Source organism: Somniosus microcephalus, chromosome 4 (genome assembly GCF_052327205.1).
Source record: "Somniosus microcephalus isolate GS21.2 chromosome 4, FLI_Smic_1.0, whole genome shotgun sequence".
Classification (NCBI taxonomy): domain Eukaryota; kingdom Metazoa; phylum Chordata; class Chondrichthyes; order Squaliformes; family Somniosidae; genus Somniosus; species Somniosus microcephalus.
In genome coordinates, this window is record NC_140990.1 from 155,757,421 (window position 1) to 155,769,007 (window position 11,587).

At 48.7% G+C, this 11,587-nt stretch overlaps 1 protein-coding gene across 1 annotated transcript in view; it reads right to left on the reverse strand.

Moving 5' to 3' along the window:
* LOC147119938 (glutathione S-transferase LANCL1-like) overlaps positions 1-10,325 on the reverse strand; it is a 109,226-nt gene extending 98,901 nt beyond the window's left edge. The window contains exon 1 of the mRNA XM_085984182.1: positions 10,088-10,325. Within this exon, the coding sequence (XP_085840308.1) occupies positions 10,088-10,171 (84 nt within the window). The 5' untranslated portion in view covers positions 10,172-10,325. The remainder of the gene's footprint in view (positions 1-10,087) is intronic.
* Between the last annotated feature and the right edge of the window lie 1,262 nt (positions 10,326-11,587).

The following is an 11,587-nucleotide window of genomic DNA, read 5'->3' on the forward strand; positions in this document are numbered from 1 at the left end:
TCTGTGCTTCTTGCACGAGGACACCCAAATCTTTCTGAGCACCAACATTTGAAAGTTTCTCACCATTTAAAAAATATTCTGTTTTGCTGTTCTTCCTACCAAAGTGAATAACCTCACATTTTCCTACATTATACTTCATCTGCCACCTTACTGCCCACTCACTTAGTCTATCTATATCCCTTTGCAGACTCTGTGTTCTCCTCACAGCTTACTGTCATAGAAACATAGAAGATAGGAGCAGGAGTAGGCCATTCGGCCCCTCGAGCCTGCTCCGCCATTCAATGAGATCATGGCTGATCATCCAAACTCAGTACCCTGTCCCTGCCTTCTCCCCATATCCCTTGATCCCTTTAGCCTTAAGAAATATATCTAACTCCTTCTTGAATATATTTAATGAATTGGCCTCAACTGCCTTGTGTGGTAGAGAATTCCACAGGTTCACCACTCTCTGGGTGAAGAAATTCCTCCTCATCTCTGTCCTAAATGGCTTACCCCTTATCCTTAGACTGTGACCCCTGGTTCTGGACTCCCCGACCATCGGGAACATCCTTCCTGCATCTCGTCTGTCTAGTCCTGTTAGAATTTCATAAGTTTCAATGAGATCCCCTCTCATTCTTCTAAACTCCAGCGAGTATAAGCCCAATCGCCACAATCTCTCCTCATACGTCATTCCTGCCATCCCAGGTATCAGTCTGGTGAATCTTCGCTGCACTCCCTCCATGGCAAGAACATCCTTCCTCAGATAAGGCGACCAAAACTGCACACAATACTCCAGATGTGGTCTCACCAAGGCCCTGTACAACTGCAGCAAGACATCCTTGTTCCTGTACTCAAACCCTCTCGCTACGAAGGCCAACATACCATTTGCCTTCTTAACCGCCTGCTGCACCTGCATGCTTACCTTCAGCAACTGGTGCACAAGGACACCCAGCTAGCTTTGTATCACTTCCTTAACAATGGATTCCAGCATTTTCCCCGACGACTGATGTCAGGCTAACTGGCCTGTAGTTCCCCTCCACCTCCCCTTTTTCCCTCCCTATCTTTTCTAAATATGTTATACCCTGCAATGTTTAATTCCCAGTCCTCATTTTTCTGTAGCCATGTCTCAGTAATCCCTACTACCCTGTATGTCTGGTTCCTCGCAACGTCGATTGCCTCCAGCTCCCGTTTTATTACAGTGTGTGCATTGCTGTACAGACAATTTAACTCATTTTTAATAGGGTTTCCTCTCACCTTATGTTTAACCATCTTTTTAGACTTCTGTTCTATAACTCTATTTATTCCCTTGCCATGAATGTCCTCCCTTACTTTATTCTTTCCTATGCTCCCTCTTCCTGTTTTGTTTATATTTAGGCTAGTTACGTTTCTTGTAGATCCCTTCCCCCATCTTACTAGTTTGACCTGATCCATTGGTTGTGGGATCACTTAGCTCTGTCTATAATATATTGCTTCCTCTGTTTAGCATGCATGTAATTCTGTGTTGTAGCTTCACCAGGTTGGCACTTCATTTTCAAGTATGCCTAGTGCTGCTCCAGGCATGTTCTTTTATACTCATTGAGACCAAATACTGTCTTCACACTAGAGGACACCCTCCATCATGTCATGCGGCACTACCGCCATGCAAAATGGGATCGATTCAGAACAGATCTAGCAGCTCAAAACTGGGGATCCATAAGGCGCTGTGGGCCATCAGCAGCAGCAGAATTGTATTTCACCACACTCTTTGACCTGGCATATCCCTCACCCTTTCATCACCATCAAGCTAGGTGACCAACCCTGGCTCAATGAGTGTAAAAGAACATGCCTGGAGCAGCACTAGGCATACCTGAAAATGAGGTGCCAACCTGCTGAATCTACAACACAGAACTACATGCATTCTAAACAGAGGAAGCAATATGCTATAGACAGAGCTAAGTGATCCCACAATCAATACATCAGTTCAAAGATCTGCAACCCTACCATATCCAGTCATGAATTGTGGTGGACAATTAAGCAACTAGAGAGAGGAGGAGACTCTATGAACATATCCATCCTGAAAATGGCGATGCCCAGCACACGAGAGCAAAAGACAAGGCTGAAGAATTTGTAACAATCTTCAGCCAGAAGTGCCGAGTGGATGATCCTGCTCAGCCTCCTCCAGAGGTCCGCACCATCACAGAAGCCAGGCTTCAGCAATATTAGATTCACTCCACGTGATATCAAGAAATGACTAAGTGCACAGCAAAAGCTATGGGCCCTGACAATATCCAGCTGTGCTCCAGAACTAGCTCCTCCCCTAGATAAGCTGTTCCAGTACCCTACATCACTGACATCTACCCAACAATGTGGAAAGTTGCCCAGGTACGTTCTGTCCACAAAAGGACAAATCCAACCCTGTCTACGACCGCCCTATCAGCCTACTCCCAATCATCAACAAAGTGATGGAAGGAGTTGGCAACAGTGCTATTAAGCAGTAGTTGCGCGGTTTGAGTTCCACCAGGTCCACTCAGCTCCAGACCTCACAGCCTTGGTCCAAACATGGACACAAGAGCTGAATTCCAGAGGTGAGGTGAGAGCGACTGCCCCTGACATCAAGGCAGCATTCGACCAAGTGTGGCACCAAGGAACCCTAGTAAAATTGAAGTCAATGGAGATTAGGGGGAAACTCCAGTGGTTGGATTCATATCTGACGCAAAGGAAGGTGGTTGTTGGAGGCATCCAATCCTTTCAGCCTCAGGGTATTGCTGCAGCAGTTCTTCAGGACTGTGTTCTGGGTCCAACTATCTTCAGCTACTTCGTCAATGACCTTCTCTCCATCTGCCAGTGGGTTACCTTGAAATTTCTGAAATATAAACTAGACACCAACATGTTTTTTTTTTACTATTTTTTCCACACTGCTTCTGTGCCTCGAGTGATTATGTAGGCATTATTTATTGGCATTCGAGTCCCCTAATCTTTTTGCCTCTCTTAGTTTGCTTGGTAGATTATTATATTTACCACTCTGAGTAAAAAAGCCTTTCCAGCATCTCTCATATTTACTCAACACTCTTTTCCATTTGTGTCTTCTTGTCCTACTTTCTTAGCTTAGTTTGAATAACCAAGATATTTAAAATATTCAGAATCATAGAAATTTACAGCCCATTGTATCGGTGCCGGCCGAAAGAGCGATCCAGCCGAATCCCACTTTCCAGCACTTGCTCCGTAGCCTTGTAGGTTTCGGCACTTCAAGTGCATATCCAAGTACTTGTTAAATGTGATGAGAGTTTCTGCCTCTACCACCCTTTCAGGCAGTGCGTTCCAGACCCCCACCACCCTCTGGGTGAAAAACGTTCTCCTCAACTCCCCTCGAATCCTTCTACCAATTACTTTAAATCCATGCCCCCTGGTTATTGACTTCTCTGCTAAGGGAAACAGGTCATTCCTAACCACTCTATCTAGGCCCCTCATAATAATTTTATACACTTCAATCAAGTCTCCCCTCAGCCTCCTCTGTTCCAAAGAAAACAACCCCAGCCTATCCAATATTTCCTCATAGCTAAAATTCTCCAGTTCTGGCAACATCCTCGTAAATCTCCTCTGTACCCTCTCTAGTGCAATTACATCTTTCCTGTAATGTGACCAGAACTGTACGTAGTACTCTAGCTGTGGTCTAACTAGTGTTTCATACAGTTCAAGCATAACCTCCCTGTTCTTATATTCTATGCCTCGGCTAATAAAGGCAAGCATTCCGTATGCCTTCTTAACCACCTTATCTACCTGTCCTGCTACCTTCAGGGATCTGTGGACATGCATTCCAAGGTCATTCTGATACTCTACACTGCTCAGTATCCTACCATTTATTGTGTATTCCCTTGCCTTGTTAGCCCTCTCCAAATGCATTATCTCACACATATCCAGATTGAATTCCATTTGCCACTTCTCTGCCCACCTGACCAGTCCATTGATATCGTCCTGCAGTCTACAGCTTTCTTCCTCACTATCAACTACACGGCCAATTTTTGTATCATCTGCAAACTTCTTAATCATGCCCCCCTACACTGAAGTCTAAATCATTGATATATATGACAATAAGCAGGACCGAACCCTGCAGAACCCCACTGGAAACAGCCTTCCAGTCATAAAAACACCTGTCAACCATTACCCTTTGCTTCCTGCCACTGAGCCAATTTTGGACCCAACTTGCCACTTTCCCTTGGATCCCATGGGCTTTTCTGACCAGTCTGCCATGTGGGACCTTGTCAAAATCCTTGCTAAAATCCATGTAGACTGCATCAAACACGCTACCTTCATCGACCCTCCTTGTTACCTCCTCAAATATTTCAATCAAGTTAATCAAACACGACCTTCCCTTAACAAATCCATGCTGACCATCCTCAATTAATCCGTGCCTTTCCAAATTATGATTAATACTGTCCCTCAGAATTTTTTCCAATAATTTGTCCACCACTGAGGTTAGGCTGACTGGTCTGTAATTACTCGGTCTATCCCTTTCTCCCTTTTTAAACAACAGTATAATGTTAGCAGTACTCCAGGCTCCAGCACCACACCTGTGTTATGACTCTATGACCTGCAGCCAGAGAGGATTAAAAAATTATGGTCATTAAACACCAGATGAGATCCCTATAAACAGTATTTTTTCCAGTCTGTAAAGCTGAAGTGTCTGTTACATTTCCTCACAGCTCCTCCTCTTTACACTTCAGTTTTGTAACTCTTATTCCTCCTTTGCAATTCTTGAATATCTTTGTGGCATGGTGACCCAAATTTCTAAATCCTGAGTATTACCTCTGCACACCCGTATACCACTATGTATGGTATATTTTATCACGCAATTAGCAGAACATGAGCCTCAATGCCCACCCAACACTTCCTCCAGTCCCACACCTACCATGTTTTCGACTTGAAGAAAAAGAGGCAACCCAAGGTCATTAGGTCATTCTGAAGCAGAAGACGGGGTCTCATGACAGATGTCAGGTTGAGAATACAAGTGAGAACCAGGTTGAATATAGAAAGTTCAGAGGGGAAGTGAAGGAGGAAATAAATGGGGAAAAGAGAGAGTATAAGAATAGATTGGCAGCCAACATAAAACAGAATCCAAAAGTCTTCTATAGGCATATAAATAATAAGCAGGTAGTAAGAGGAGGGGTGGGGTCGATTATGGACCAAAATGGAGACCTACACATGGAGGCAGAGGGCATGGCTGAGGTACTAAATGAGTACTTTGCATCTGTCTTTACCAAGGAAGATGCTGCCAAAGTCATAGTGAAAGAGGAGGTAGTTGAGATACTGGATGGGATGAAAATTGATGAAGAGGAGGTATGAGAAAGTAGATAAGTCACCTTCTTGTGTCCCTGACGACCGTGTGCGGGAAGTGTATCCAGCTGCAGCTGCTGGCAGACCGCATTGCGGCGCTGGAGCTGCGAATGGATACATACTGGAGTATTGGCGATGCTGAGGACGTCGTGGATAGCACGTTTGATGAGTTGGTCACACCGCAGGTAAAGGCTGCACAGGCAGGAACGGAATGGGTGACCGCCAGGCAGCGTAGTAGGCGCAGGCAGGAAGTGCAGGGGTCCCCTGTGGCCATCCCCTCTCAAACAGATATATCGCTTTGGATATTGTTGGGGAGGATGGCTTATCGGGGGAAGGCAGCAGCAGCAGCCAACTTTCTGGCACCATGGGTGGTTCTGCTGCACAGGATGGGAGGAAAAAGAGGGGTAGAGCTACAGTAATAGGGGATTCTATGGTAAGGGGAATAGATAGGCGTTTCTGCGGCCGCAAACGAGACTCCAGGATGGGATGTTGCCTCCCTGGTGCAAGGGTCAAGGATGTCTCAGAGCGGCTGCAGAGCATTTTGGAAGGGGAGGGTGAACAGCCAGTTGTCGTGGTCCATGTAGGTACCAACGATATAGGTAAAAAACAGGATGAGGTCCTAAAAGCTGAATATAGGCAGTTAGGAGGTAAATTAAAAAATAGGACCTCAAAAGCAGTAATCTCAGGATTGCTACCAGTGCCACATGTTAGTCAGAGTAGAAATAGAAGGATATTTCAGATGAATACGTGGCTAGAGGAATGGTGCAAGGGGGAGGGATTCAAATTCCTGGGACATTAGAACCGGTTCTGGGGGAGTTGGGACCAGTACAAACTGGACAGTTTGCACCTGGGCAGGACCGGGACCGATGTCCTAGGGGGAGTGTTTGCTAGTGCTCTGGGGGAGGGTTTAAACTAAAATGGCAGGGGGTTGGGAACCTGTGCAGGGAGACAGAGGAAAGGGAAACAAGGATAGAAGCCAAAGACAGGAAGGAGAAAAGCAAAGGTGGCAGTCAGAGAAATCAAGGGTTTAAATCAAACATGGCCACAGTAAATAATAATTCTAAAAAGTCTAAGAGAGTTAAAAAAACAAGCCTGAAGGCTTTGTGTCTTAATGCAAGGAGCATTCGTAATAAGGTGGATGAATTAGCTGCGCAAATAGAGGTAAACAGATATGATATGATTGGGATTACGGAAACATGGCTCCAGGGTGACCAAGGCTGGGAACTCAACATCCAGGGGTATTCAATATTCAGGAAAGACAGGCAAAAAGGAAAAGGAGGTGGGGTAGCATTGCTGGTTAAAGAGGGGATTAACACAATTGTAAGGAAGGATATTAGCTCTGATGATGTGGAATCTGTATGGGTAGAACTGAGAAATACCAAGGGGCAGAAAACGTTAGTGGGAGTGGTATACAGACCCCCAAACAGTAATGCGGAGGTTGGGGATGGCATGAAACGGGAAATTAGAGTCGCGTGCAATAAGGGCACAGCAGTTATCATGGGTGACTTTAATCTACATATAGATTGGGCCAACCAAATTAGTAACAATACTGTGGAGGAGGAATTCCTGGAGTGTATATTGGATGGTTTCCTGGACAAATATGTCGAGGAACCAACTGGAGATCAGGCCATCTTAGACTGGGTATTATGTAATGAGAAAGGATTAATTAGCAATCTTGTTGTGTGAGGCACCTTGGGGTGGAGCGATCATAATATGATCGAATTCTTCATTAAGATGGAGAGTGAAGTAGTTGACTCAGAGACTAGGGTCCTGAATTTAAATAAAGGAAACTACGATGGTATGAGGCGCAAGTTGGGTAGGATTGATTGGGGAATGTTACTCAAAGGGTTGACGGTGGATAGGCAATGGCAAACATTCAAAGATCGCATGGATGAACGACAGAATTTGTTCATCCCTGTTTGACATAAAAATAAAACAAAAAAGGTGACCAAACGTGGCTAACAAGGGAAATTAGGGATAGCATAACATCCAAGGAGAGGACATATAAATTGGCCAGAAAAAGCAGTAAACCTGAGGATTGGGAGCAGTTTAGGATTCAGCAAAGGAGGACAAAGGGATTAATTAAGAGGGGGAAAATAGAGTATGACAGTAAGCTGGCTGGGGAACATAAAAACTGACTGTAAAAGCTTTTATAGCTTTGTGAAGAGAAAAAGATTGGTGAAGTCAAGCGTAGGTCCCTTGCAGTCAGAATCAGGGGAATTTATAATGGGGAACAAAGAAATGGCAGACCAATTAAATACATACTTTGGTTCTGTCTTCACAAAGGAGGACACAAATAACCTCCCAGAGATGTCGGGGAACATAGGGTCTAATGAGAGGGAGGAACTGAAAGAAATCAGTATTTGTACGGAAACGGTGTTAGGGAAATTGATGGGATTGAAGGCCGATAAATCCCCAGGGCCTGATAATCTACATCCTAGGGTACTTAAGGAAGTGGCCCTAGAAAGAGTAGATGCATTGCTGGTCATCTTCCAAAATTTGATAGACTCTGGAACAGTTCCCATGGATTGGAGGGTAGCTAATGTTACCTCACTATTCAAAGAAGGTGGTAGAGAGAAAACGGGGAATTATAGACCGGTAAGCCTGACATCGGTGGCGGGGAAAATGCTAGAGTCCATTACAAAAGCTGTAATAGCAGAGCACTTGGAAAACAGTGACAGGATCGGACAACGTCAACATGGATTTACAAAAGGTAAATCGTGCTTGACTAATCTACTGGAATTTTTTTGAGGATGTAACTGGTAGAATAGATAAGGGAGAACCAGTGGATGTGGTGTATTTGGACTTTCAGAAGGCTTTCGATAAGGTCCCGTATAAGAGATTAGCATGTAAAGTTAAGGCACATGGGATTGGGGGCAAGGTACTGCCTTGGATAGCGAACTGGTTGGCAGACAGGAAGCAAAGAGTTGGAATAAACGGGTCTTTTTCCAAGTGGCAGGCAGTGACTAGTGGGGTACCGCAGGGATCGGTGCTAGGACCCCAGCTATTCACAATATATATTAATGATCTAGACGAGGGAACTAGATGTAATATCTCCAAGTTTGCAGACGATACAAAGCTGGGTGGGCGTGTGTGCTGTGAGGAGGATGCCGAGAAACTCCAGTATGATTTGGACAGGTTGGGTGATTGGGCAGATGCATAGCAAATGCAGTATAATGTGGATAAATGCGAGGTAGTCCACTTCAGTGGCAAAAACAGGAAGGCAGATTATTATCTGAACGGCAATAGATTGGGAGAAGGGGGAAGTGCAACGAGACCTGGGTGTCCTTGTGCACCAGCCGCTGAAGGTAAGCATGCAGGTGCAGCAGGCGGTTAAGGCGGCAAATGGTATATTGGCCTTCATAGTGAGAGGATTCGAGTACAGGAGCAAGGATGTCTTGCTGCAGTTGTACAGGGCCTTGGTGAGACCACACCTTGAGTATTGTATGCATTTTTGGTCGCCTTATCTGAGGAAGCATGCTCTTGCCATGGAGGGAGTGCAGCGAAGATTCACCAGGCTGATACCTGGGATGGCAGGAATGACGTACGAGGAGAGATTGTGTCGATTGGGCTTGTACTCGCTGGAGTTTAGAAGAATGAGAGGGGATCTCATTGAAACTTATAAAATTCTAACAGGACTAGACAGACTAGAGGCAGGAAGGATGTTCCCGATGGCAGGGGAGTCCAGAACCAGGGGTCACAGTCTAAGGATAAGGGGTAAGCCATTTAGGACTGAGATGAGGAGGAATTTCTTCACCCAGAGAGTGGTGAACCTGTGGAATTCTCTACCACAGAAGGTAGGAGAGGCCAATTCATTAAATATATTCAAGAAGCCAGAGACCCGGGTTCGAATCCGGCCTCGGGCGACTGTCTGTGTGGAGTTTGCACATTCTCCCCGTGTTGGCGTGGGTTTTCTCCGGGTGCTCCGGTTTCCTCCCACAGTCCAAAGATGTGCGGGTTAGGTTGATTGGCTATGATAAATTGACCCTTAGTGTTAGGGGGATTAAAAAATACGTGGGGTTACAGGGATAGGGTGGGATATGTGTTGGTGTAGGGGTTACGGGGATCGGGTGGGATATGTGTCGGTGCAGGCTCGATGGGCCGAAATGGCCTCTATCTGCACTGTGGGGTTTCTGTGATTCTGTGATTTCTGTGAAGGAGTTAGATATATTTCTTAAGGCTAAAGGGATCAAGGGGTATGGGGAGAAAGCAGGGACCGGGTACTCAATTTGGATGATCAGCCATGATCACATTGAATGGCGGAGCAGGCTCGAGGGGCCGAATGGCCTACTCCTGCTCCTATCTACTATGTTTCTATGAAAGAACAGGGGCCAACATTGCTCCCTAATCGGTGCTTAGTCCAGGCCCTCCCCTCTCCTCCCCAGGGCAGAGTCCAGCCTTTTGCCTCCCCGGGGGTCGGTCAGTGTCCGGCCCCCCTCCCCGGGGGTCGGTCAGTGTCCGGCCCCCCTCCCCGGGGGTCGGTCAGTGTCCGGCCCCCCTCCCCGGGGGTCGGTCAGTGTCCGGCCCCCCTCCCCGGGGGTCGGTCAGTGTCCGGCCCTCCTCCCCGGGGGTCGGTCAGTGTCCGGCCCTCCGCCCCGGGGGTCGGTCAGTGTCCGGCCCTCCTCCCCGGGGGTCGGTCAGTGTCCGGCCCTCCTCCCCGGGGGTCGGTCAGTGTCCGGCCCTCCTCCCCGGGGGTCGGTCAGTGTCCGGCCCTCCTCCCCGGGGGTCGGTCAGTGCCCCGCCCCGGGGGAGTCGCCGCCTTTTCCGGCTCTCTTCCTCCTCAGCCTCTAGCACTCACATTGCCCGCCGAGTCGAACAGCTGCTCGGTGGAGGCCGGGCCCTCGTAGTCCGGGAAAGGGTTTTTGAAGGCTCGCGTGTCCATCCTTTCACCAGATTGCCGCTTTCACAGCCCGGGGCTCGCACACTGCGGCGGCGGCGGCAGGCTTGGAAACCTACTGCGCAGAGATAGGCCGCAACTCGCGGTAACCACAGCAACCAGCTCCCGCAGCCCCGCGCACTAACCGTCCCACCCGCCAATCACAGCTAGACCCGCCCCTCACCCCCAACCGCCAATCACAGCTAGACCCGCCCCTCACCCACAACCGCCAATCACAGCTAGACCCGCCCCTCACCCCCAACCGCCAATCACAGCTAGACCCGCCCCTCACCCCCAACCGCCAATCACAGCTAGACCCGCCCCTCACCCCCAACCGCCAATCACAGCTAGACCCGCCCCTCACCCCCACCCGCCAATCACAGCTAGACCTGGCCTTCGCCCCCAACCGCCAATCACAGCTAGACCCGCCCCTCACTCCCCACCCGCCAATCACAGCTAGACCCGCCCTTCGCCCCATCAATCACAGCTAGACCCCCTCACCCCGTCAATCACAGCTAGACCCGCCTCTCGCCCCATCAATCACAGCGAGACACGCCCTTTCACCCCGTCAATCACAGCGAGACACGCCCCTTCTTCCCGTCAATCACGGATAGACCCGCCCCTTCATCCCGTCAATCACAGCTAGACAAGCCCTTTCACCTCGTCAATCACAGCTAGACACGCCCCTTCACCCATCTCTCTCCTGTGGAGCATCAGGTTAGTGAGGAGAAGGCTGCTGTTGTGGGTATTGGGGCTCATCTTGTTCCGATTCTGAAGTCCAAGGTGAGACAGCATAAGCAGCACCCATGCTGATCTAATAGATGGCAGGTAAAGTGGAGATCAGAAGCACACTTCTCCAATGCACTGAGAGTGACTAGCAATATAATGAGAGTGGCTTCCGAGGTTGCATAAATCACCTGCAAACTCCTGAAAGCTGAGGGGGTAAAATTGGGCTGTTTTGCGCCTCCCGATAGTGCCCCCGGGGGAGTGCTAACAGGGCGCAAAGCCCCTTGCGCCCAGGCGTGGCGCCACTAACCCGCGGGAGGTTAGTGGCAGCGGTAGTCCGTAGCGCCCGGTGGTGCCCCCTTTGTCTGCGCCCCCTGACCTATCGCTGGGCGTTATTTCCGATTGGGTCAGGGTTCTGACTGTGCAGCCACGGCAGCGGTATTTAAAGGGGCAGGTGTCGGGCGGCCATTTTTTTCTGGCCGCCTGCCAGCACCTGCCCTCTTCCCCTCTTTCATGTGGGGTGCCGGCCACAGTCGCTCAGCCTGGAACTCCTCTTGAGTGCCAGGCTCTTTTCCCGGCACCCTGCTCCCCGGTGATCCAGCAGGGCCCGGAGCGCGCAGCGCTAGGCCCCTTCCCTTTAACCAGGGGAGGGAGGCCTGCAGTACCGCGGCGCTACGTGCCGATGCATGTGGCGCT